Source organism: Podarcis vaucheri, assembly GCF_965113315.1.
Source record: "Podarcis vaucheri genome assembly, chromosome: 1".
NCBI lineage: Eukaryota > Metazoa > Chordata > Lepidosauria > Squamata > Lacertidae > Podarcis > Podarcis vaucheri.
In genome coordinates, this window is record NC_138759.1 from 98341766 (window position 1) to 98367446 (window position 25681).

Genomic DNA, 25681 nt, shown 5'->3' on the forward strand with positions numbered 1-25681 from the left:
CTACAAAGGGACATTTCTTGCTTAGAATAGATGTTTATAAATTTATTTATATCTCTTTGCTTTAACAGAGAGCCTTATTGCAAGTTCAGGAAATCCACACAAGTGTAGTGTCATAATTCGAAGAGCCAACAGAAACAGAGAGATGTATCTTCAAAGGATTAAGACATTCATAATCATAATCATATCTTCTAGTGCGTGAACACGGTTTTTTGTACTCCTTTTGTGGAATAATTACAGCTTGTTGTTATTTGCTCATGTATTTCTTTGCAATACAACAATTGGGATCACAATTGGACATGATGGCAACAGCTTACAACCTTGTGCCAGCTGACAAACAGGACAGGCGGGGATTGATTTAAAGCATAGCACTGGCTGGTGGGGAAATCAACCTGCTCATATTTCCCCACCAAATATCACTTTTTTAAAAGCAGCCACTCTCTGTGACTGGAAATAATGTGTGCCAGAACACCCATGGGAGAAAAACAGCATAAAAAGCTAGGGGGCAGAATAGTTCAGATGGTGTAAGATTCAGCTCCCACACCAATCCAACCATGCAAAAAGTAAAGAAATTTGGCAGCAGACTTAATTCTAAACATGGTTATCGCAATGTGGCATCCAGTTTTGCCCCAAGAACAAGGTGAATTGTTCTTGTCCTTTAGCAGGATTAAACCAGAAATTAGTTTTTGATCATTTGGGTCAGAGTCCACATGATAGGTTCCAAATCTGGTGCCAATCCCAATTTCTGCACAACAGTTTGCATATTCTCCTCTTAAGGAACGTTACTTAAAACATTTCTCTCAACTGTAAACTAAATGATGTTTCACCTGAACAGCAATGTAAAGTCCGGGAACATTGAAGGACTCAAACATGATTTCTGCAGTATATTCCCTGTTTTCTGGAGTATTTAGAGGGGGTTCAGTCTGTAAAGCAAAATCATCCAGTCAGCTCAATTGAAACACAGCTTTTTACAGTTGAGTTGTACTTGTAGAAAAACAACAACAGAAGAATGACAAGAAAGAATAGCAAGGTATTTCAATATCTCATGTGGCCTGAACACCATTAGAGTACGTCTTGAGCTTCACAGCACATGGTTTATGGTTTCTTCCTCCGCAGAAGTAAGAGGCTGCTTGAAGACAGAGGGGATGAACTAGTGGGAAGAATGTATGTATACCCCACCATACATGTATCATGTATAGGTTGGTGAAGGCTGATAGAAATCCTCACTTGCAGTCTGAATACATACAGTCAAAACTAAGGACCAACAGATCAGTGCATTTCTAACCCATGTCAGTTTCACTTATGTTCATCCATTCCGCCCCATTTCTACATTAATATTCTATTTTATATAACATTGGCAAATATTAAATATTTAAATATTTTGCAACAAATTATCCAAAAATATATATTTCTAAGCAAAATGGCTACCAAACTTACTTTGTCTTAAAATACCCATTCCTATACACATTTTGATGTGTTTGAGCATGAACTATATCACAAATTCAGAAGCATGACAAATCCAAATAATAACTGTGTTTCAATCCACATTCTGGTTCCAGAAGGACTGGTCAGTTAGACCAATTCATATCGGAATTCACAAAGAACAAATTAATCTGGCATTTCTAGTCAAAATACAGGTTTAGCATCTCATTTGCTGTTTTGGATAATAAGTCTCATGCCTAGAACTTATGCCTATACTTAGAGTTGACTATACTACATTAAGCAAAGTATGTTTAATGTAACAATACTTCTGTTATAATAATGTACCTGTGTGTTCATTTTTCCATTTACCATTTTATATAAAAATAGAGAAATTTAACAAGCTAATTTGCATCCAATTCTGAAATATGACATAGGGGCCATATAGATCCTGGGCCCATTGTTAAAATAAAAAATGTTCTCATGTGAGTTTGAGGCCACGTAAGGCCTATTTTCTAAGAATCCCAGCAGAAAAAAGTTGAAGAAACCAAATGTCACTGACTAATGCTTGTCTCTAAGCAACAGCAGCTGTTTTAGCAGTCTTAATTCTACTCAAACACCAGATATACCCCTGTTGCATCACTGGAGAAATACTTATGTAAAATGCAGTTGCCAGGACACCATTATTCAGCTCTAGAAAGTGCTGGTGCAAGTTAAAAGAAACAGAAACCGAAGCAGTCATCCAAAATTCAGAAGCTCTGTGGCTTTTAACACTCCAAAAAGAAAAACTCCTTTAATCAGTAACTGCTACCGTGCATGTGTTCAAGCTGCTACTTCTGCCTCAACTCTCTTGCAAGTTAAAATTTATTCTACACTATGTGCTGAGAAGAGGTTGTGAATGCTTAAAAAATAGAAGATAGGCTGTACTCACCAACAGAAAATAATGATCTTCAGGTTCTGCCCTTAAATATTTAAAGATTACTTGTTCCATAAACCTCTCCATCAAATCCCAATCTTCAACTATTCCATGACGGATGGGCCACTGTTGAAAATGTTGCAATTAAAAGAGGGGTTTTTTTAAGGCATTTTAAGTTATGTTAGAGCTACATAAATATAATTCTGTATGAAGATCAAAAGAACTAGTCTGCAAGGTATTTGCTCAGCGTATAAATTGTTCGACATACTTATTCTTGTGTGTAGGATTTAAGGACTACATCTCAGTCTTTTCAAACATCCTAGATAAAAACAACAGTACTCTATATCCCAACTATGTTTTACACAGATATGTTGCTCAGCTGAATATCAACTTAACAAAGAATCATAAGACCTGCCCTGTTGGATCCAAGTAAGGGTCCATTTAATCTAGCATCTCACTCACCCCCATTAGCAACCTCTGGGAAACTCACAATGAAATGTAACGGCCAAATTCCACTGATAATTATTTAGTTTCTGGATGCAGTGTTGATGTAACTAAGATACAACGTAACTTTTACTATACAGTTTTGAAAAAACCAAACCCTGGATTCCTTAAATGAGGAGGACAAGCACAAAACTATTTAGGTGAAGAGCCCCACCAAAAAAAATAGTGACCCAACTCATCTTCTTCATGTTGATTTATGCTATTTCACTGCCTAAAAGGATCTTTCACATTAAGATCATTTGTTCCTCTTTTAATTCAAAGAGAGCTGGATGATCAAAGGTAGGCCCATATAGAGCACACTGCAGTAGTCCAAGTGGGAGATAACCATTTTGTTTGGTAATGTTTCATGCTGGTTCTGAGTTATGACATTTGGCTAAGTTTTTTTCAAGTGACTTGCACACAAATGTGGCCGTTTAGTCACAGAATGTGACCAGGGGACCATTTCTTCAGCAAGATGGCTGTGACCTAAGTGATGGCCCTTCTCTGCTGTGACTTCCAAACTTTAGAATTACAGTGGTACCTCGGGTTACATACGCTTCAGGTTACAGACTCTGCTAACCCAGAAATAGTGCTTCAGGTTAAGAACTTTGCTTCAGGATGAGAACAGAAATTGTGCTCCGGTGGCACGACAGCATCAGGAGGCCCCATTAGCTAAAGTGGTGCTTCAGGTTAAGAACTGTTTCAGGTTAAGTACGGACCTCCAGAACAAATTAAGTACTTAACCCGAGGTACCACTGTACATTCCTGAGTATAACACAACCTTCTTCATTCTCTAAAATATTGCTCTGAGATATTGGCTCAACTACCAGGACAGAAATGTATTAAATAAACTTGCAATCTTATAACCACAAAATATTTTATTCATTCCAACCAGAGACTTGCGAGTTGCAACATTATCACTGTTTTATGGTACTTTATGCATTATCATTCTATAAAACAACCTCTGTAATGAGCAGGCAAATCTCTAGGGCAGGGTAAATTGGTTGTGTGGTTTCTTTTTTTATTAAAAAGTAGCAAAAGTTCTAGCTGTAAATACCTTTGTTGCATATGTTGGTTTTTCTATTGCTTCATCCCCAATAAAGAAGTCTAGGTCATCCACACCTTTCATAACCCTTCTCTGTGCTTGATCGACAACCTTGGCAGATTCCTTGATAGCGATACCTTAAATGTAGGGGGGGGGCAGAGAGAGAGTTGCAGTCAGCCGAGACAGATTTGTATCCTAAACTTTCAAAGCGATATTCATTTTGTTGCAAGTACTGCCAAGGAGGAGGTTATTCATTTAGTGGGTACACAATCTAACTTTCTAAATAGATACATTTCAAATGACTTCGAGGAATAGACTTCAAGACACCCACAAGGAAAGTAATCTGTAGGTGCAGTGTGCTTCTGCCACATAAATCTATCAGGAACTCTCCAATTCTATAAGTTACTGGAATTTTATTACATTTCTGCAGCTTCCCTTTTCTCATTTAGTTTCTCATCCCTTTTCTCATTTGGTTTCTCATGGCCTCCTTTTCTACCACATAGCATTAATCTCTCAGCATATTCCTCTACAAATCTCTCATTTTAGTTCTAAACGCACATTTTTACTGAATAAGCAGAAGTGTTATAATACAAAATTGAGGTACTGGGCCAATAGCCCTGGCCAGAAAGTTTTATTTGTTTGTTTGCTTTTTGCTTTTAGGTATCCTTCAGTCATTTCAATTCAGTTTTATAAGATATCACCGTCACAACTTGAAGAAGCAACAGATCTTGGGTAGGGGATGGGGTGGGAAACAATGCAAAAAGCCTTTCCAAACTCCACTGAATAATTTTGCCCTTGTCCAAATTTAAGATGTAGTGGAATTATTTTGGGCAACTTCAGAGAAATAATAAAAGAAGAAAAACAGCGCCCTAGAAAAGCAGTGCCCTGGAAATTACGTCGGGGTAGAAGAAAAAGATGGGACTTGTGCCAGCAAGAAAGTGGTTGTCTTGGATTTGTGTGCTGCAAGAATAAAACGCTTTAATAACAAATAAAGTTGTGTTTGTACTGCATTGGGCATTAGTGTGCACACTGATTAAGTCTCTAGTTTAAAATCTTTAAAAGAAAATTCAGTGATAACTTCTTCGGAATAGTTCATTCACAACTGCAAGTATGTTCAGTACTGTAAAGATCAATCAATCAATGGCATTTTGAGCCATATCGCACCATCACAAATTGGGGGGGGGGCTGAATATAAATATGACTAATAGTTTCCTCCAGCGTTAGCAAAGAAAGCAAGAAAAGGCATAGCTAAATTTCTCAACCTCCTTCTACCTGTTAAAAAGCCTGTCTCTGCAGTAAAAAAAATAATCCACAATTATGTGAGATATTTATGCAAAACTACATGTTTAATGTAGATGTTACAAGTTGCAGTGTGCACCATCATTCCTTATGAAGGATGACAGCAATGCCACCCTTCAGGATACTACAAGCTATAACGAACATGAAGAACTTGACTAGATGGGCAGCATATAAATATACTAAATAAAGGACTCCTTCCACCCAATCCCCAGGTTTTTATTTCTAACTATCAGCAGCCATTCCAACCAGGCTATCAAAGGAGAAAAGATAATACAAGGCCTCTCCATCGGTCCTGCCGAAAGACTAGGTTCCACAAGCCTTCTCGTGCGATACAGAAAAATGATGAGAACAAGTTTATATTCTCATTTTCAAAGCAGCCCGGGATTGTTTAAATTAGTATTAAAAATCAGTACTTTTCTAATAAAGATAATCCTATTCTGGAGCATGAATTACAACAAGCAATTGCACTTAGTATAATTATTCATGAACTTGGCCTTTGGGGATGGAAGAGCAATAGATGTTTTCATTTCATCAGCTGATATTATAGCCCCTTGAGCAGCAGTTCCTTTCAGACAGAAATAATAAATTGGTGTGAGTTTTCTTTCTTGAGAGCAGCCTCTCTCAACCTCGGGTCCCCAGATGTTGTTGGACTGCAACTCCCATCATCCCAAGCAACATCTGCAGACCCAAAGTTGAAAAAGGGCATCTACTGATCATATGAGAGTTCCGTAACAGTTTTACCATGAGTAGACGTGAATTTCCCAGGACACATAGAAAGAATAAGGCACACAAAGCAAGAGGAGCCAGCAGCACTTGCTAATCTAGGGCAGCCAAGAAACAGAACAGCTGGGGAAAGATCCTCCCAAACTCAGCACTGCAGTGCTAGAGTCTAATTAGAATATCTTTAGCTATTCTGGAGTTTGTTCTTCAAGAATGATTTGAAAACTACACAGTAATTTGCATCAGACATTGTATCAGTTGTATACATAATGCTAAACCACACCATGGCTAAACATTAATATGCAAGTGTGTAGGTACTCATAGTAAACATCACAACCATTTCACTCCTTTCTTGGTTGTCTTGCTGCCATTCTACCCAGAACATTAAAAACTTACATCTCATAGTTTGTGGATGAGGCTATTCAGATATAACCATGGCTTAGCTCCACGTAGCACAGTAGCAGAATGACTACGGAAGAAACAAAGTGGCTGCAATGTTTACTGTGAGGAAAAAAGCATTTAAAAATATACACCTATTCTTGAAACTAAGAACTGGATATATCTTTGAACACAAATATAAACTGATCAAAAACATAAAACTTACATGATGGAATGATGAACTGTGGCTCTGTATTACCAGCATATCCCAGTTTGGTATACCTGTAAAGGCCAAGAAACAGTAATAGGTTACGTTACCAGTCACCAAACGAAAGGCAACACTTATTTGTCATAAAAACAAATACTGATTCACAAAAATATTCCCACTGATATCCCATCACTGATGACATTGTGAATTTTAAAACACCAGACCAATTTGAGGATTTGAATACCTGAAACATAACTGCTTTCTTGATTACCATGATGCCAAAGCTATATTATTCAACCCTTAATCCACATGAATTATGAAGATTGACTGCTCAATGCAATATTATTGTTCTAGGCAGAAATCCTAAACAGCAAAGGCAAAGGTTCAAGATACATGCATACAAAACCACCATGTTTTTATGAGTTTTGCTGCAGCTAGTAAAGTAGCTGAAAAGGTTAGCAGCTTCTTCATTTAGAATTTGCTTCCCTTGCTAAATGAGGTGATCAGCTTAGCTCCAAGTTTCAAAACCCATCTAGATCTATGCACATTTCTAGAACTGCAGCTTTACTCTGTTAATTAAGGAATGCAATTATCTTGCCTCCCATGAAGAACAAATATCACCATTCAAGTCAAGGGTTTCAGTGTCCATATTTATAAGACAATGTTGGCTTATAAGACAATAAGGCTTCCTTGATCTTAAAATACCTTTTTTAGCATTTCACAGGACTTAGGTGGTGCGTGCTGTAAAGAAGTGTATGTGGAATGAGCTATTGTAGATCATAAGCAATTAACCATATTTTACTGAATCATAGCCACTTCATGTGCTCACATCTAAGTGATCACACTGTACTTAGTACTTTAACATACAGCAAAGCAATGCCTGGCAACCATGCACAAATTTAACAACTTGTTCTCCCTCTGTCTCTCGTCTCTGCATCAAACCTCAGCTCTCTAAATTTTTCACTTTTGCTCTTTTGCAAATGGTGCACAACTAATTGCTTTTCCTTCACACATTTGCCTTTATTTCCTATCAAAGGCAAAGGCTTTTTAAAGGTCTTTAAAATGCCTCCTTGCATTGCACTTACCAGAATCCAATTTGCCTTCACCATCTGGCAATCAATGACATGTACTTTACGCCTTGCTTCTTTTCCTCTTCTCCATATCCTATACTTTCTTAGATTATAAATTGCTGTTTATTTTTAAAATATAGTACCTACTATAGCTTTTAGTCCTTCAAATAATGCAAGCGGGAGCTTTGTTACTGTTGGAACACCCAAAATATCCTTTTGGGGAACAACTGTGCTACACACAGCACCACTGACTGCTTAAAATATCAGCACAGCACCAGTCCAGAGTGGAGAACTGGACCTTAGCAATGGAGAAAGAAGATAATCTACAACAGGATCACACATGTTGTCTGCTATGTAAAAAATAAAATAGAATAAAAATCACAACAGGATTCCCTAGTGTTTTTAAGTATGTGCCATTTACTCCAGGCAGTGCACAGAAACTGCTTCTAAATAAAAATCCTGTTTTCAAAAATGCTATTCAATTATGTTTAACTCAGGTAACTCATACTTCTCCATCAAATTTGTTAAAATTCAATTTTAAGCATCGTGATGCAAACCTAGTGGAATATTTATAGGATTTAGTAACCTGGGAAATAACCCATAAGCTCATCATAAACATTAGTAAGAAACATACAATATTAACTCAAGCAAACAATGCTTGTGATTTAGAGAATGTTTCAATACTAGATTTTTAAAAAATGAATGTAGCAATTATTAGACATTGCTATGATCATTTTAATTCAGCTAAAGCCTTGCAACACTTTTCTTGGTCCAGTTCACAAAAGCACCATGAGAAAAGCTGCTGCTAATGTGCATTTTTATATATGGGAATGGATACTGAGCCTCTGCTATAGCATATTTGCAAAGCTGATCAGGGTCCGGTATGGTTTCAAATTAGATGTAGGACCGTGTGTTGAGATTCCTCCATTGAAGGGTGTTGGACTAGATGACCCTTGAGGGTCCCTTCCAGCTGTACAATTATATGACTCTATGACTCACCTAGACTCACATTATGAATTCGTCACAGATATGGGACTTCAATACAGGTAGTCCAACTACTAGTTGGTTGTCACTTTTTGGTAAGTAACAGATACCTGTAGTCCAACAAAGTCCATTGCAGTGCATCCAGCACAGAAGGCATTCACAAGGAAATGGAGTGGGAGAAGAGAAGAACTATCAATTCAGCTGCTTGTACTCCCAGCAGAAGAGCCACAGGAGCTTTATTACAAACATGACTCTAAAACAACATGGAATTTGCCCCCAAAGCTGTCCAGGTCAAGGTCTCATAAAGCATTACTCCAGCTCCGTGAATTAATGTAACTGGCTTATGTTCATGTTTATGTTCTCCTTATGCTACTCTGCCTTTATCCCACAGCCCTACTTACTTACTCTTAATATTATTATCTCTATCCCCAAATAACCTGCATAAGTATCAGAAAACTACAGCAGATGTCGCCAAGCATCACATAAATCAAACTGGTCACATGGTAAGCCAGACTGAAGCTCAAATGATGGTCCATGATTTAGACCAAATTTATCTTCATAACCAACATATGTGAACAACTCAATCCAGGTGAGGGTTAACAATTACCATGATTGAGGCCAAGTGCAAAGGACTTTCCAAGTACAGTCTCTATGAATACAGTACCTAAGGTGTGGGTGCCTTGCAGGTCAAGAGGTTAAACACAGCTATTAGTTGGGAAGGTGTCTTGTTCTGCCTCCACGAATAGACTACACTGTGAGTGTGTCTGAACCACACCAATATTTGCCAGATTATATGTTAAAACTGACAAGATTTCACATGCTAAGATCTTGGAAATATTTTTCTTTAGATACATTCACACTAACGAAAAGGAGCTTTACTCCCTTTTCACCTTATTTACTTTTAGACAGAGGAAGAAATACAGCTTAGACCAAACAAAAGTCTGTGCTCCAGACTGGCCCAAGTCCAAATTAGAATGGGTGCTGCTTAACAGGAATGATAAATTCTGCAACAGCCAGACAAGAAAATGAACTTCATTGTACTGTAGTCACTGCAACAAGCTCATGGCAGGCATTACTCAAGTTTTAGAAAAATCATTTCTAGTGCATGGACCCTGTCATGTAGAGTTAAGGATGCAACAGGTTAAAAAGTAAAATTTTGAGATATTCTTTAAGACATCTGACCCATCTTCCTATCTAAGAAGCAAGAGTGCATAGCTTTTAACACAAAAAGCTCCTACCAACATTAAGAATAGAATAGAATGGATTAAATTTTAGTTTGTTCACAGTCATCTGTATCAAAAATGTCTCCAGATACCTGCTCAAGAGTTCTACAAACTTTCTAGGATTAGTAGGTAAAATGTGAGACAGTTGAGTCTCTGCTGTAATTCAACTGAGATAAACTTTTTCAAAAATAAAACGTTATAGAAAATTGTTTATGGATGACTTCACCTAGAAGTTTAACTCAAAAGATAAGATGCATGGGGGCAGAATGGAACACTGCAGCACCACAGGAGTCCAAAGGTATGAGGTGTTGCAAAAGTCACAACAGCAACACCAGCTGAGAATATCTGATCAGAATGGACTGAAGCCAGATCAAAACTGCCATCCAAGCCCAGCCCAGCAAGACACAAAAGAATACAAGGTCTATGACAGTGGATTTCAACCTGTGTGTCATGGCACCCTGGGGCAACACTGGCCTCTGTCCCTCCTTCCTTCCTTCCCTCCCTCCTCTGATGCCCTCTTGTGTCCCTGCCTCCCAAAGGCCTGCACAGATGTTTGTTGCAGCAGCCCTGGCTATAAGCTCCCCAGGTGAATGGTGCTTCTGGGGCTGGCCAGCAGGTGCTTCCCAGGCCCCTGTGGGCAGCGTGAGGAGCCACCTCCCTTTGGGGGAGGTGTGGGGGCTGAGAGACCAGGGGCAACCAGTGTGGCTGCCCAGAGGACTCCCTAGGAGAGGGGAGAGGCGGCTGAAGGAAGCATCCATAAGGGAGCACGTTTGAAAAAGAGTGAGAGATGACATAACTGGGCTCCTGAGTCCCACAGGGGTGCCTCTGAAAGAATGTAGTTGGTCAAGGGAGCCATGGACTCAGAAAGGTTGAAAACCTCTGGTCTATGGTACGGAAAGCCACCAAGAGCCCAAGAGGGTCACCCTCCACATCCCCAATCCATTCTCAGCATGTCATCCGCCAGGGTGACCAAGGCTGTTTCAGTTCTGTAACCAGTCTGGAAAACTGATCAAAATGAATACAAATTAACAGTTTTCTCCAAGACAGCCAGAATTTGAAATACAGTTTGAGTACATTCTGCGTGGGAGTACAGAGGTGAAAAAATAGAACATGAGATTTCCTAGGACTGAGATGTAGGGGAAGAGAATGACAAGAATTGTCTAGGGGCCAAAAGATAAAGTACGCTGAATGACAATAGGGAACAAGGCAAATAGGGAAGGGTTATGAGGGGCATTATATGAGACTATGATATGGGCAGGTGGTTACACGTAAGAGATATGGGACACAAGAGAATAGTGATTATAAGGCCAAAAGAAGGAAGTGCTTTATGGGTCAAGATAACAGGAAGAAATAGGGCCATTCATTTGTTGGTGTAGAGGGGATTTCGCAGGTCTCCCCAGCTTTCTCTTGCTCAGCAACAACATGGAAAATAACAAAATGGCTTCTCCACCCTTTATCTTAATAAATGCATAGATAAAGCTGAGCAACAGCCATTTCTTCCAATTTTCATATGCTTGTGCTGTAGTGATCTGGAACATCAGACGTTTGTGGATTAATACTGGATTTTCATAACCAGCCTCTGATAACCAAAAATGCTGCAGATGAAGCATTTTATAGCCCTTTTATGAGAAAGCACATGCAAAATGATCATCCAACCAATTTCTGTCTCATTTCTTTCTCATGCAGACTTTCTGAAACATCTCCCATGAGTGATCCCTTTGAGAAGAACTAGCATTAAGGTCCTATTAAAATTGCTATTTCTTGCCGCATTTTCAGGGCACAGCATCCCAAACACATTTCCAAGTACAGAAGCTCATAAATGACAGATTGGGAGTAGAAAGACCTTAATGCCGTTCATTGTTTTAGCACTACTGTGATGTGTCATACTTTGTATTGAGCAATAAAATAACTTCCAATAAAACAAATGCCTTCTGATTCCAAAGCCACTCACAAAAGAATAATCTATGTACATTCTTACTAAGAATAAGTTTTGAACATATTCTAAGACACTGTACATTTCGGATATAGTCCTCTATTTGGGGAAAAGTGCCATTGAACAAAACAGAGCCTATATACAAGGAACCATGCACAGGATTAGCCTGTTAGTGCAAGAGTACAGAATTCAACAAAAGCACATAGGTGAAGCAATAACTTAGCATTTTAAAAACGTAAGCTCAGGAAAACCAAAAACAGAAGACCAAGATGTAAAAGAGTGCTTAATAGCTTATGTAGGCAATGATCCACAGCATAAAAACACATCCTGACTGGAAGGAAAATACTAAGATGTACTTCCAGTAAGTCTAAGCTCAAACAGTACAACTCAGCAAATCTAAAAATATTCATTGCAACTTTAGCAAAAATGCAGAAGAATGAGTCATGAAAATAAATAAGATAATTGGCAGGCACTCTGGCCATTCACTTCTGAGCCTACACTACTACTCTAATTCTTGTTCGAAGAGCTAAATCTCATCTTCAGCAGGGTAATTTCAATACCACAATAACAAGGTGGGTCATCAGTTCATAGTGCGAAACAAGGACAAATATAACAAGGGGGGAAATAAACAAATCTTGATACTTTAAAAGATTTCTAATTCCATGTTTAAACAGTGGGGAGAAAATCTCAAACTGTATCAAACCTACTCTAAGTATTTTTATTCAGTAACAATGTAGGCAAACCTAGTTTAGGAATGCAGTAATACAAAGAATGCAAAGCAAGATGCAACTCATTCATGACTCAGGGAATAATGAGACACACCCCAATTTCATTTCAGTTTACAGTAGGAAACAGTAATTATTATTTAGCAGACCTTGGTGTTAGCAGTATCACCAATTCCAGATTCTCTAACTTTTAGATGAATTCATAATTACTATAAGACATACCAAGTAAAATGATTATATTTATATTTGCATAGTCCTTTGAAGCCTACAGAGGGATGTTTGTTGTATACTATTCAGCCCACTCTGAGACAAGAGTTATTTTCACAAATAAGGTATCTCCAGTACCCTTCTGCAATATGAGATTGGTACATACAAATCAGTATTAAACCTACTGACACAAAATGGAAGAGAAATCATTCATGAACCAGACAATGAAATTATGCTAGCTACCAATTCCTGTTTATAGTCTTGCTAACCTTTTCAAGTTCCAAAAAGAAAGAGAGTCAGGTCATTCCTGTTGGGAAAATATGTGCTTAAAATATGGCTCTTGCTCTCTATACAGTAGGGAGTTAACACATTAAACAAGCAATTAGATGACTATACTGGAGAATAGTGACTAATTTAATTCTGGCTGTAAAGGTAGAACAAAATGTAATGAAGATTTGATAGCACAAATGCTATAGGATGAAGTGAGTTAAAATGAATGGGATATATGCAATTAAGTAGACCCATTCCAATTAATAAACTTTAATTAATACACTCCTAATACTGTTTTGTTGGATACAAGCCAATATGATTAAAAATCAAATGTTTATTATCCAAGAATCGCTAGGAGGAAAAACTGGCATGCTTCTGCATGAAGTGCATACACAGAGCAAGCTAGTCTAATTCACCAGGTCAAGAAAACTGTGAACAGGATGCTAGATTAGATGGGCCTTTGGCAGAAGGCCAAAGCAGAACTCTTCTTATGATCTTAATAGAAATGGTATTGCAGCCCTTAACTTTCCCCTTATTTTGGCCATGGCACATGTTGATCAATATCAACTTTCAGTTTTTGTACCTGCACTTTTCCTCTTGAAGTTGAAAGAATAGCTAAACCGTGATGCCTGAAAACAGCAAGGAACTAAAACTGTTTGAATTGCCATTTGTCAGTAGTGTTGAAGCTGGAGAAAGACACTGATACTTCAAAGTTGCAGACAAAAAATCCTTTGTTAGTCTATAAAAGGAACAGGGAATAGAGGAAACTCTAGGCAGACAGCCCACAGGCCAGTTCACTCAGCCCAGTAATTATTGTGGCAGTAGATATTTGCTTTGCTTCTTTTAAACACATATATTTTATAACTAGCTTATGACCCTCAGTATGACAGGTCTTCTGTTGGTTGAATTTGACTCCTGATTGTCATTCTGTCACCATTACTAGCACTGTGTCTCTTGCCGATAGCGTTTCTGGCTGCCATTGATCAGCTGCTCTGATTAGCAAAGGGCCTTCCAAATCATGCAGCTGACTCCCTTTGAAGAGAAACTCATGCCTACATGGATCAGACAGTGTCAATAAGAAGCACGATAAGCAAAGGGAATGGAGGCAGAAAGGAAAAGCAATTGTTGGGGAAACAGGTGGGGAATACAAGACTCAGCACTGAAATGTTTTAACAGTATTTGCTGTTGTTTATGCTGATAGGCCCTTGGCTATCTTTATTATAAATATTTCCAGTGATGTAATGAATACCTGGTGAAACATTATATATATGAAAAATATAAACTTAGAAATCACTTTCCTAAACTGTTGATGGGCATAAATAATAATCTGAACAAGGCAATCATAATTAGGTTAATTTCTGTCCTATAACATAGCTAATTGCCATTATCTTAAACCATGGGTAGGCAAACTAAGGACCAGGGGCTGGATCCGGCCCAATCGCCTTCTAATTCCAGCCCACAGATGGTCCGGGAACCAGCGGGTTTTTACATGAGTAGAATGTGTGCTTTTATTTAAAATGCATCTCTGGATTATTTGTGGGGCATAGGAATTCGTTCATTTTTTTCTTCAAAATATAGTCTGGCCCCCCCCCCACAAGGTCTGAGGGACAGTGGACCGGCCCCCTGCTGAAAAAGTTGGCTGACCCCTGTTCAAGAGGGTTGTTTTTTAACTGCTCACATGTTATAAGTGCAGCAAACACTGAGCAGCTAAAGCACATATGGGATGCATTGTAGCTATTTTCTCTTCACACACTCAAGCTGACTCAGATAGTAGAAAAGCCACTGTCACAGTATCCTAACAGCCAGGAGCATGCAAAACAGGAGAAATCATATTGTGGGTGTTTCCCCTTCAATATACTTTAACAATCATCAATTTGTTAATGTGAACACACTCTTTTAAAGAGTGAAGAATCAAGTAACTTGCACTGGGAGAAGCAACACTTGTTTTTTCTAAAGAATTCTGAAACTAATAGAGTTCAGGGTAGTCATATTTCACAGTACAAATTTGTAGTTTAAGGAGTCATTGTTTGGCACATACTTTGTTAACTAATAGCTGTGTGAAAACATAATTGTCCTTACAGTGAGACCTGCAATGATAGTTTCCTGAAAATTCATTGAGGCTGAAATCCTATTACCATTTGCACACACTAATGCTAAAATGGTAGAGTTCTCAAAATCTATTCAGTTTTTCTGTGAAAAATAAATACTGTACTACCCAAATGTGAATGTATTACTATCCTGAGTTGTACTACTGTCATAGGTCTTTAGAAGAAAACATTGGGGGCAAAAATATTTAATGACATAAATAACACTAAATGTGGGTGGCAAATGTAAAATGAAACTATTGCTCACTCAATTTCACTGTAATCCCATCACAAGGAAAAGGCATACACATTTTAAAAACCCAACTAAAATTAAGGATTCTGGAGTACTCTGTAGTAACTCTGAAAAAAGGTTGAAAATGGATCATGAAAACAACATTTACAGAGCTTAGATAGTTCCAGCCATAAAAATACAGTGGTACCTCGGGTTACATACGCTTCAGGTTACAGACTACACTAACCCAGAAATAGTACCTCAGGTTAAGAACTTTGCTTCAGGATGAGAACAGAAATCGTGCGGCGGCGGCGGGAGGTCCCATTAGCTAAAGTGGTGCTTCAGGTTAAGAACAGTTTCAGGTTAAGAACAGACCTCTGGAACGAATTAAGTACGTAACCAGAGGTACCACTGTAATTCCATTGTATTTGTATACTACATTTTCTCCAAATAGTTCAAAGAAGGCAACATGCATACATTTCCACATACGGAAATAGGGTCCTCAACTGAAATACATGTGGAACCATTAGACTCAAGTTTCTATATATACAGAAATAAAGGTTATCATAACAAATTGGCAACTGTCAATACAAAAAAATGCTACTGTGTGTTAGAATGCATTGGTGATTTGTTTACTTCTTAAATTTTGACACAGACAGCAATTGCATTGGGGCATATCTCTTGCAAGAATTTGTGAGGGATTGGTTCTGTAACTTTGTACTTTAATACACTGTCATCTGTTAGTTGGATAAACAAAGTATAGCAACACACAACTTACCATTTACATTCTGCAAATAAAAATACACTCCAGGGAAGAAATTAATATTTGCATAGGCTGAGTGTAAACAATTGGGGTACAAAACTACTCCAGTTTGTTTTCAATGCTTCTTGCAAACAAAGCTGTCCCTAAAAGGTGTTAAGTACTTCAGTTACCCTCAATATCACTTACTACTACAGCAGACCTTTGGAAGGGTGACTTCTTTATGATATATGCTAGCCTTTACCAACCTTGTGGCCTCCAGATGCTTTTGGACTACAATTCCCATCAGACTCAGCCAGCAAGATTAATAGAAGCTTCCACTGTTTTCTCTCCATTCCTCACTTCTGTGCTCACATGAACCCTGTGAGGTATGTTAGGCTGAGAGAGTGACTGGGTCCAAGCTCCCCCAAGAGGTAGCCAAGCAGAAATTAGAAACCAAGTTGTTATTCAAGACGTCGCTCATTACATCACTCTTCCAGTTTCTTAAATTCATCTTATTTTCAGTGCCTTTACCACTCTTAAGTATCCTCACAATTCATAACTAAACTGCACATTTTAAGATCTCTTCTTCTGGTTGCACCCATATAGTCCTGCCCATATGTTAAGATCTAACTCAAAGAGCCTGCTTTCAGTTTTGTACGCAGGTCCTGTTTTATGGACACAACATATTCCCTGGAAATGGCGAGTGTTCCCTGGAAATGGCAAGTTAGGCAAGTGTTCACATAATGAATCAATGATTTCCATTTTTTCCTATGGGGAAATTTCAAATGCGTTCCTGAGAAAGGAATAGCAAGGTTTGGGTACTATTTCCTTGTGTTTGGATAAGTGAATTTGTGTTTGTAAAGCAGGACCTGTGTGTATTTTCAGGGACCTGAAAACACTTAGCACCTTCAGAAATTCTTCATAAAGCAAAATGAGATAAAACTTGTATTATATCTTAGAATTTCTAAGAATAGAAGGTTAGTTGCTCGGGACTTATGTCACTAATAACACCTAGTGCTATTTACTAGAGCACAACCTTCTCAAAACAACTATACAACATAACCAGACTATGTAAGTCAACTACCAGACATCAACTATGTACAGAGGCTGAGAACCCCCCCCCCAAGGGCCACATTCCTTTCTGGGAACCCTTATGAGGGCCATATACTACTGGTAGGTAGGGGACATAGGTAAAAGTGGGTGGAGCAGTGTATGCCAATTTTATCTTTATACTACGGACTAATGTCTGCATACACCTCTTTCCTTCATTGAGGCAAGTCATTATCGAGCATCAAGAGCCAAGCAAAAATGCACATGGAGAGTGTGAAAGAAGACCAGAGAGGGGTAGGACTGGTGCTCAGCCATGGTCTGAAAAGAAAAAAAACTTCAGGTAACTGTGAAATAATCTTACAAAACCTACACAAACTGAATTTCACTTCTACATTTCACACCAAATGCTTCTTGTATGCAAACTTTAAATAAATGTGAATCTAGAAAAATCTGGTAGACAGTTCGGTTTTGAATTATACTTTTTAAATATTGACTTCCAAGGTTATATTATAATACTCCACAAGAACAATTTTGATAAGTCTTTGAGTAACCCTATCATCATCATCAGTATTCCACTGTTATCCCAGCTAACCCTCCAACAACCTTCATTTCCACATTGCCTTCCTACATACTATTACATATAGGAGAGATATTCAATTCTATTTTCTTATCTTTTGGAAAATTCTGTATCCTCATTAATCATGACTGTTCCTCTGGTGTTCCAAAATTCTGTATGGGTTATCAATATCTCTCTGAATTAATTTCTCCTTCCCCTTGAAGCTCCCATGACTTGCCAGCTTCACTATAACGACAACCTCCCACACATTCCTATCACCTACCCCTACTGAAAGGATTTCAGAACTCTTCCAATGACAAGTGATTATTATTCTTGCTGCTGTCAAGTTGTTAACTACAAACTGAAAAGGGGGGAAAACTAGACATACAGATAGATTGAAAATGTACTTGAGAATACAATTGGTTAATTTCTCTTAGAATAACTTTGCCCTCATTTCTGTGAAATGTACAAGAGGAAGTGCAAGCAACTTGTATTTCCTCTCTGTGGACATGACAGTCATCAACCTCAGTCATAACCCACAGAAGCAATGCTGAGTTTTGCTTTTGATGTTACCCAAGTCATGCATAAAGAGAACATGAGAGTCATACACCAGCTGTGTAATGTGTGAAGCCCACTTTCAGTTCTTAATCAAAATCCCTTGAGATCTGTACTTGTTAAATGTTGTATAACTAATCATACCAAAATGGAAACTACTAAGCAAGAGATTAAAATAACAGTTCCAGACAGGAAATGGCAACATAAAAGGTAAAGGGACCCCTGACCATTAGGTCCAGTCATGGCCAACTCTGGGGTTGGGGCGCTCATCTCGCTTTATTGGCCGAGGGAGCCAGCGTACAGCTTCCGGGTCATGTGGCCAGCATGACTAAGCCGCCTCTGGCGAACCAGAGCAGCACACGGAAATGCTGTTTACCTTCCCGCCGGAGCAGTACCTATTTATCTACTTGCACTTTGACGTGCTTTCGAACTGCTAGGTTGGCAGGAGCAGGGACTGAGCAACGGGAGCTCACCCCGTCGCGGGGATTCGAACTGCTGACCTTCTGATTGGCAAGCCCTCGGCTCTGTGGTTTAACCCACAGCACCACACACTACTAAAGGAGAACCTGCCTTGTCAGGTGAACACCACAAAAGATACTGACTGTCATTTATGGGCATATCATCCAAGTAAATATACAGATATACCATAGGTATAGAATAACTATACCCACTAAATTTATTTTTCCACTTGAGCACATTGTTTTTAATGCACTTTAAAGCTGGAGTCATTCCAGTAACTAAAGTGGGTGATTGATTGATTGTTTTTTACTTCTATGGTGGTGATACATGATTACTTTTTCTTTTATACTCAAAATACCAGTTTGAAACATTTGTATTTTTAGAAGAAAACCAAGACCATTATTCTGTTACAGTAACTTGTGTCAGCTTACAACTTTATAGAAAACTATAAATATTCCTTGGCAGAGTAAGTTTTAAAAAAACAAACCCTTAGCAAGCCAAACACACTGTCCATATCAACACAAAAGCAAGAAAATTTAATTTTTACTTTATTTACAGAACTCTTGAGACATTTTTTTAAAAATACTGAAGACAGCTTATAAATCAATATAATCTAACACACCTCACAAGTGTCCAAGGCCTTCTGTCAAACTATGCTACCATGAGTACTCCCAAAAACAAAAGCCTGGCATAGACTAGAACAGTTATTCATAACAAACATGAAGAAACAAAGTTCAGCAATAAGGTCAGCTCTTACTACAGAGCAAAATGATATTCAGCATTGGAATAAATTTCAGCGTAGCTACGAAAGTAATGGTTAAACCCATTCAATATAAATATTCAACATGACTTGGAGAATAGTTTGTTCACCCTCGAGATGCATACGAGTGGCTTTTTAAAAAAAGTTTCCAGTAAAGAATTGGGCTAAAATTATGAGTTTCAGGGAAGGGAGATAAACAGAAGTCTAATGTGTCCAACATTTTAATATTTGTTTTACATGCTGTATGCATTTTTTAGTATATGAGACTACAAAAATAAAGCAGTGTTTTCTTGCCTGAGTGTCAATTAAGCTACAGAATTTCAAACACAGAAGTTTGCACTTGTGCTCGTTTAGAATTGACTATGGGGAAACTTCTGTCTGAAAATCAATACCTGACCTTCTCTCTGAGCCCTGATCTAGCAATTCAATATCACCTGTTAGGAATAGACTCTATATAATTACATTGCTGCTTGAAATATAACTGCAAGGCCTAAAAATGAAAACCTTTCCTATGGTAGCTTACTGTATACTTCTTTACAAAAACCTAAAGCATGGACAAAATGTAGGATTGTTCTTTCTGAGACTTCACATACACTCGTAAAAAGTAAGATCCTCCTAGCTGCAAAGTATCATCCTGAGTTGTATGAATTCAAATTTAAAGCTGGGTGGAGCACAACACTCACTACTACTGTATATGGAAAACTGGTCTTTGGAGAGGCATAGAACAAGCAGCCCTTTTAGAGTTAAAATGTATACCCCAAACCCATTATTCTGCAGCAAAAACATTCTCTGTCATGTTTAATAATAAAGGTCACAATTCTGTTTCATTTACATGCACTTGAGTGATACTGAGATCAGTAGGACTCATGCATCAGTAGAAGGGTGCAGGACTATGCTGCAGCTTATTTAACTCAATTTATAAAATGTTTTAATAAGCAAAATAACAAGGCTTGCTGAAAAAGCTACAACTTCTGAAATCTTCCACACAAAAACAACAACCCATAGTCCCAAACACATCAGCATAGTAACTAAGGCAGCAATCCTAAGCCCACTTACCTAAGAGTATGCCCCACTGAATTCAATGTGACTTACTTCTAAGTAGACATGGTTAGGCTTGCTATCTGAAACATTTAATAGCAATTTGATGCTAACTACATTTAACAATACAGCTGATGGGATGCTTCCATTTGCAAATGCAAATACTAAAGGCAAAATGAGAATAAAAACACACAGTATAATGACCTAAGCATGCTATGAGTAAGTAGCTGAACTAATGTGGTGTGCAAAAAACATCCTGATGGACCATACAAATACATGTTATTGCACAAATCAAAACTGATTACCTAAGCACCTGTGTTGTACTTAGAGATGTATGGTTTTCCAAATTATGCATGCTTCAGTGAAAAAAAATATTGGTTATGGTTTACCAAGATGTCTGAATTGACAGGTCATGCTTTTGCAATAAGCCATAATCAGAAACCATGGTTTATGCTAAATATAATTTGGCACGAAGAAATGAAAAACAAGAGCAGACAAGCAAATTTAAACCATAGCTTTGAAACCTCAAACCATAGTTAGTACAAATTGTTGTTTGGTGTGATATCTGAACTGAGCCAAGTTCATTCATAACTCATCACATGCATCAGGTCAGCAGGATTCTAACTTCTGTCACACAATAAAGCTTCAAGTTTTTTAAGAACTTGCATACACACTTACTTAGCTGACTAGGACCCCAATGCCTACAACTTGGAGCACCATCTTTTGCTGCAGTAAATAGTAAAGGGAAAATGTGTGTCCCCAAACATCCAGGAGCATCAAATAAACAGAAACCAGATTTCAAGTCTGTAGTAAATGTCCAGTGCATAATTGGACTTCTGTATGTCCCCTGTGCGCATCTGAAAGTTTTTGGGGGGAATCACACTGATGCACTGTACATCCGTGATACTATGAGTCACCTTAAACTGCAGCTGTACTAGTCAGCGCACAGCACTTTACAGCTGGAACCAGGACCAGGAACCATTCATATGTTATAGGAAGTTTTCTGCAAACTTTTAGATTTCAGCCTGCATAGCTCAGTTGGATACAGTATGGTGCTGATAACGCCAAGGTTGCAGGTCCCCATATGGGACAGCTGAATATTCCTGCATTGCAGGGGGGTTAGACTCTATTATCCTAGGGTACTTTCCAACTCTACAATTCTATGACTCTATCAAAGCACTGCACATAAGCAAAATGAATGAGATCTCCACTCCTCCCACCATTCGAGCCTCCAACTGGCTGGAACCCATCCATGTTTACAGTGCAGACAGATGCAGAGTGAGGTATCTCATATATAATACAGTACGGAAGAGCAGAATGCATCGGGTGCACCTTGACTTTCACATCTTCACATGTGGCACGTAAGGCCTTGAAGAAAAATTAATATTGTGTTGTCCTTGACAAGGTTACTCTTCAATACTGTTATTAAAGCAGCATTAGTGAAAGAGTGTGATACCAACTAAAGAACACTTGGAAATCCCATTAAACTTTCAGAGCTTTCCACATTTCTTCAAGGTGGCACCTAGAAGTCTGAATTTTGCAAACCTATTGGCCACATTTGCACATCATGGTAAGCCCCCATGGCTTACTGTATAGGATTGAAATTGTACTCTTAGCTCCTCCTCACTAGTACAAGCGGAAACCAATCACAATTTCTAGCTCCGTGCTACATTTGAACCAGGGATTGTGGTTTGTTTCTCTCTACACCTGTCACAATAATCTAAGGTTGTGCTTGATTGATCCATCGTACTGTGAGCAAAACAAACCACAGTCCCTGGTTCAGACACAATGCCAAACCTGGGGTAATGGTTTGTTACCTCCCTGTGGGAGGGGTGAAGAGGGCACAAATTGTTTGCGCACGGTAAAACATCACAACATAAAAATGGAAGGAATAGCTAGCTACCAATTAAGAGAGAATGTGCTCTGCAATCAAAGAGGCAGTTATGTGTTCATTTTCAGGGCCCCTTGTAGAATCTGGACTTACGTCCCCTTGTCCTCTTGCAGTTATCCTCATTTATTTCACTCACACTCAAGAATGCCTATAGTTGCCAGCAAGGCCCCAAAGAGGTCTCCTCTACAAGTACAAAATGAAAGCTTCAGAAAACAGTTTTCAGAGCAGAACCTGCAACCTACATGTCATTTTAAGTATTGCATTTTGTAGAAGCATTACAGATTTATCACACCTCCAGATATGTTCTAGGTAAGTGTGACAGCTCAAATGCAATGAGTACAAAATGCATTTCAAGGCGTTTATAACATATTTAATTTAAAAACTGTCAAATATGTGTTGCTGTCAATCTTACATACTCTGCTCCATTTATATGAATGACCCATAATCAAATGTGGGTTGTTCTGCCCTCCCCCTCCCCCCCACAACCTTTTTCTTTTTTAAAATTGAAAGACAAGGTCACAATTTTAAAAGATTATGTAACTGCACTTTTGATCAAATTCTAGAATCTGTTTTTCGAAACAATGAAGGAAATTTGTAACTGGCATCTTTTTTAAACAGTTGGTGGAATGACAACTGATTCTACATAAAAACTGTACAATAAGTCATGTTAAGTTACAGTTTCTGTGTTGGAGGCTGCATATATGATCTGCACACTAAAGTATCTCAGTTCCCCGCCCCCATTCCAGTTATTTGAAAATGGTGGTCAAAAAGAGAACTTCCGTCAAACCCAGTTCCCTAGGCACTGGCACGAAGGCTACAAAGTATCTATTTGAGGAAGCCTTTGCTTCCTACAGTTGTACTTCCAACGCTTTGTTCACCACCTCCTGGAAAGAGCAGCAGAAAGAATCTCTGCAACTATCCCATAAAGCTCTTTTCTACAGGCACACATTAAGTATTAAGCATTACTATTTTCTCTCTTATCACCAACCGGCAATTGCTAAATAAGAAAAGCGGTTTCTAAAAAAGATTTGGTTCAGGTTTGACACTGAAAACTGCCTTATAAGGTATAAAAGCCTGAAAGAAGGAAGAGCCTTTGACAAAACTAAGGAAGTTCCTCTGCGCTTGCTCACAAGAGAGGGTGGACTTTTTTTTTTCACCCACAGAGAGAGAAGTAAGGCTGAATAAATGACACATATGGAAAAATCATGGCACTGCTGAACAAAACTGCCACTCTAAATAATCCACATAGTATAAATGCATATTCAGATTTGGAGACAATTACAGATCACTCAGCCTGGATTTAAAAGAAATAAGGATTAGAATCTATGCTGATCTTGACTCTGCGCCTAAGTGCATTTTCCTTTTTCAGAAAGAAATGAAGCAGCACTGCTTCCTGAAAGAGCTAACCAGGCCGTTGAAATGAACTGACGGTGGATGAGTTCTCTCTGAAGCAAAGAGGGTAAAAAATTTAAAAATCCTGATCTTAGGATATATAAGTGCCCATTTTCAGAAGCTAGCCTGTTCCCAGTCTGGAAGAAGAGAGCCAATATATTTGGTCGCCCTGCTGCAACCAACACATTGAATAATATTTTTCTTTTTAAAAAAAACCTCTGGCGAATTGCAGCCTCAACGACTTTATGATGGTAAAGACAATGCAACCCCCACTTCCACAGAAGGCCGACGCCTCTAAAGGAATGAGTAAGGGCCAATCCCACATATTTAAAAAACGGGAAGGTGAGGGAAGCTGTGCTGTTTAGGGTGTGACTCCCCACTCCCTCCCACAAAGGCACACAGTTCTGGATGCTTAAAAAAGCAGGAAGGAGGGCCATTGGGCAACCTGCTCAGAAAAGGCCAGTCAGAGGAAAATGAAGGGGGGACCCCACCTCTTCCCCACTCCCATTCCTTCCTGCACATGACCCTTTCTCCCCTTAATATTTTCACAAGTTGAAGGCTAATATAGGCATGAGTAAGAGGGGAAGGGCTGGGGGTGGGTGGGAGAGAGGAGGGGGAGACATGCGTGGGGAGGAGGACAGATAAAAGATGCCTGGCGCTGGGGTGCGGGGGGGCTGGAACCGACGTCCCTTCCGCCCCCGCCGCCCCCTCCCTTTTTTAAAATGAAAAGGCAAGCTACCACTCCCACCCGCATTCACAGCCCCGAATGAAAGGGAATCGCAAGGCTAATCTCAATGGCTCCCTTCCCCGCCCTCTCCAAAACTGTCAGCAGCAGAAAAATCAGCAGCAGAAAGAAGAAATGCAAAGAAATGCAAAGAAAATAAGAATAAGAGCAGTAGCAACGCAAGGCGCCCATTCAATCTCTCCTCGCCGCCGCTCACCCTGTGCCACAGTCCACCACGCAGGCCGGGAGCCGCCCTGCCATCCTCCTTCGGGTCGAGACGGCGCTGGGGGAAAGGTGCGGAGGACCCCGCTGGGCTCGCGCTCTCTCCTTCCTTCCACTCTGGGGGAGCGAAGCCACCCACTTCCGCAAAAGGGAGCCCGGCCAGCCAGCCCCTCCCTGCCCCAGACGCTGCCTCGCTCCCGCCCCCACCTCTCACACACACGCGCACAGCGCCGGCGAGCGAGCGAGCGAGCGGAGCCCAAGATGGCCGCCTCTTCCGTCCCTCCCTCTCGGCACCCAAAGCCGACGAGGGAAGGAAGGGACGCCCAGGAGGAAGGCGAGGGCGGGCGCGTCAAACCGAAGCTTTCGGTGACGTGCGCTGTTCAGGAAGCGAGTGGGTGCGAAGAAGTGGAGCGGGCGGGCTGCCGAAATATATATATATATATATTTCTCCTCGCCTGCGCTTGCTTGCTTGCGCGCGCTCTCTCTTTTATAAGAAAGGCTCCTCTCCAAGTGACTTACAGCGTCAAGAGAGCACAGGTCGCTTTCTCACACCCCCTCCCCCGCGTCCTCGTGATCTTAATGCTCGCTCCCAAAAAAGTGGCATTGCCGATTTTATCACGCCTCCTCGCCCCCGTAGGATCCTCTTTTAAATCCCGACCCGGTTGACAGCGGCGCGGGAACGTGTCCCTCCAGATTTTGTTTTCTTTTGCTGGACTGCGCTTCCCATCATGCCCAGCCAGCGCGGCCAGCAGCCGAGGATCATGGGAATTGCAGTCCAGGAGACCCTGTTGGAGGGCCGTAGGTTCCAGCTCTGGCGGCCCTAGCGATTTCTTTTAAGAAGTTCTGGCAGGGCTCGGGTTCTGCAAAACGCACGGCAAACAGAAATGCAACAGCTGAGCGTTTTCACAGCATAGGGGAGAAGTGACAGGGGAAACGCTTCGCCAGATAGATTTTTTGACTACTAGCCAAGCACAGAAGCTCTGTCAAGGAACAAGCTGCCAATCTTGTCTCTCCTGGTTACTGGGGACGGGAGAGGGGGTGTGGACCGCTTGAATGAGGGAAACAGACAAACATTACCCCAGTTCTGAGAAAAAGGCTG

At 39.7% G+C, this 25681-nt stretch overlaps 1 protein-coding gene across 1 annotated transcript in view; it reads right to left on the reverse strand.

Moving 5' to 3' along the window:
* The window catches only part of ACTR3 (actin related protein 3), a 34502-nt gene extending 9733 nt beyond the window's left edge, over positions 1-24769 (reverse strand). Inside the window, exons 1-5 of the mRNA XM_082199251.1 lie at positions 24578-24769; positions 6484-6539; positions 3873-3997; positions 2348-2458; positions 825-920 (exon numbers count right to left, since the gene is read on the reverse strand). Coding sequence (XP_082055377.1) covers positions 825-920; positions 2348-2458; positions 3873-3997; positions 6484-6539; positions 24578-24621 — 432 coding nt within the window. The 5' untranslated portion in view covers positions 24622-24769. The remainder of the gene's footprint in view (positions 1-824; positions 921-2347; positions 2459-3872; positions 3998-6483; positions 6540-24577) is intronic.
* Between the last annotated feature and the right edge of the window lie 912 nt (positions 24770-25681).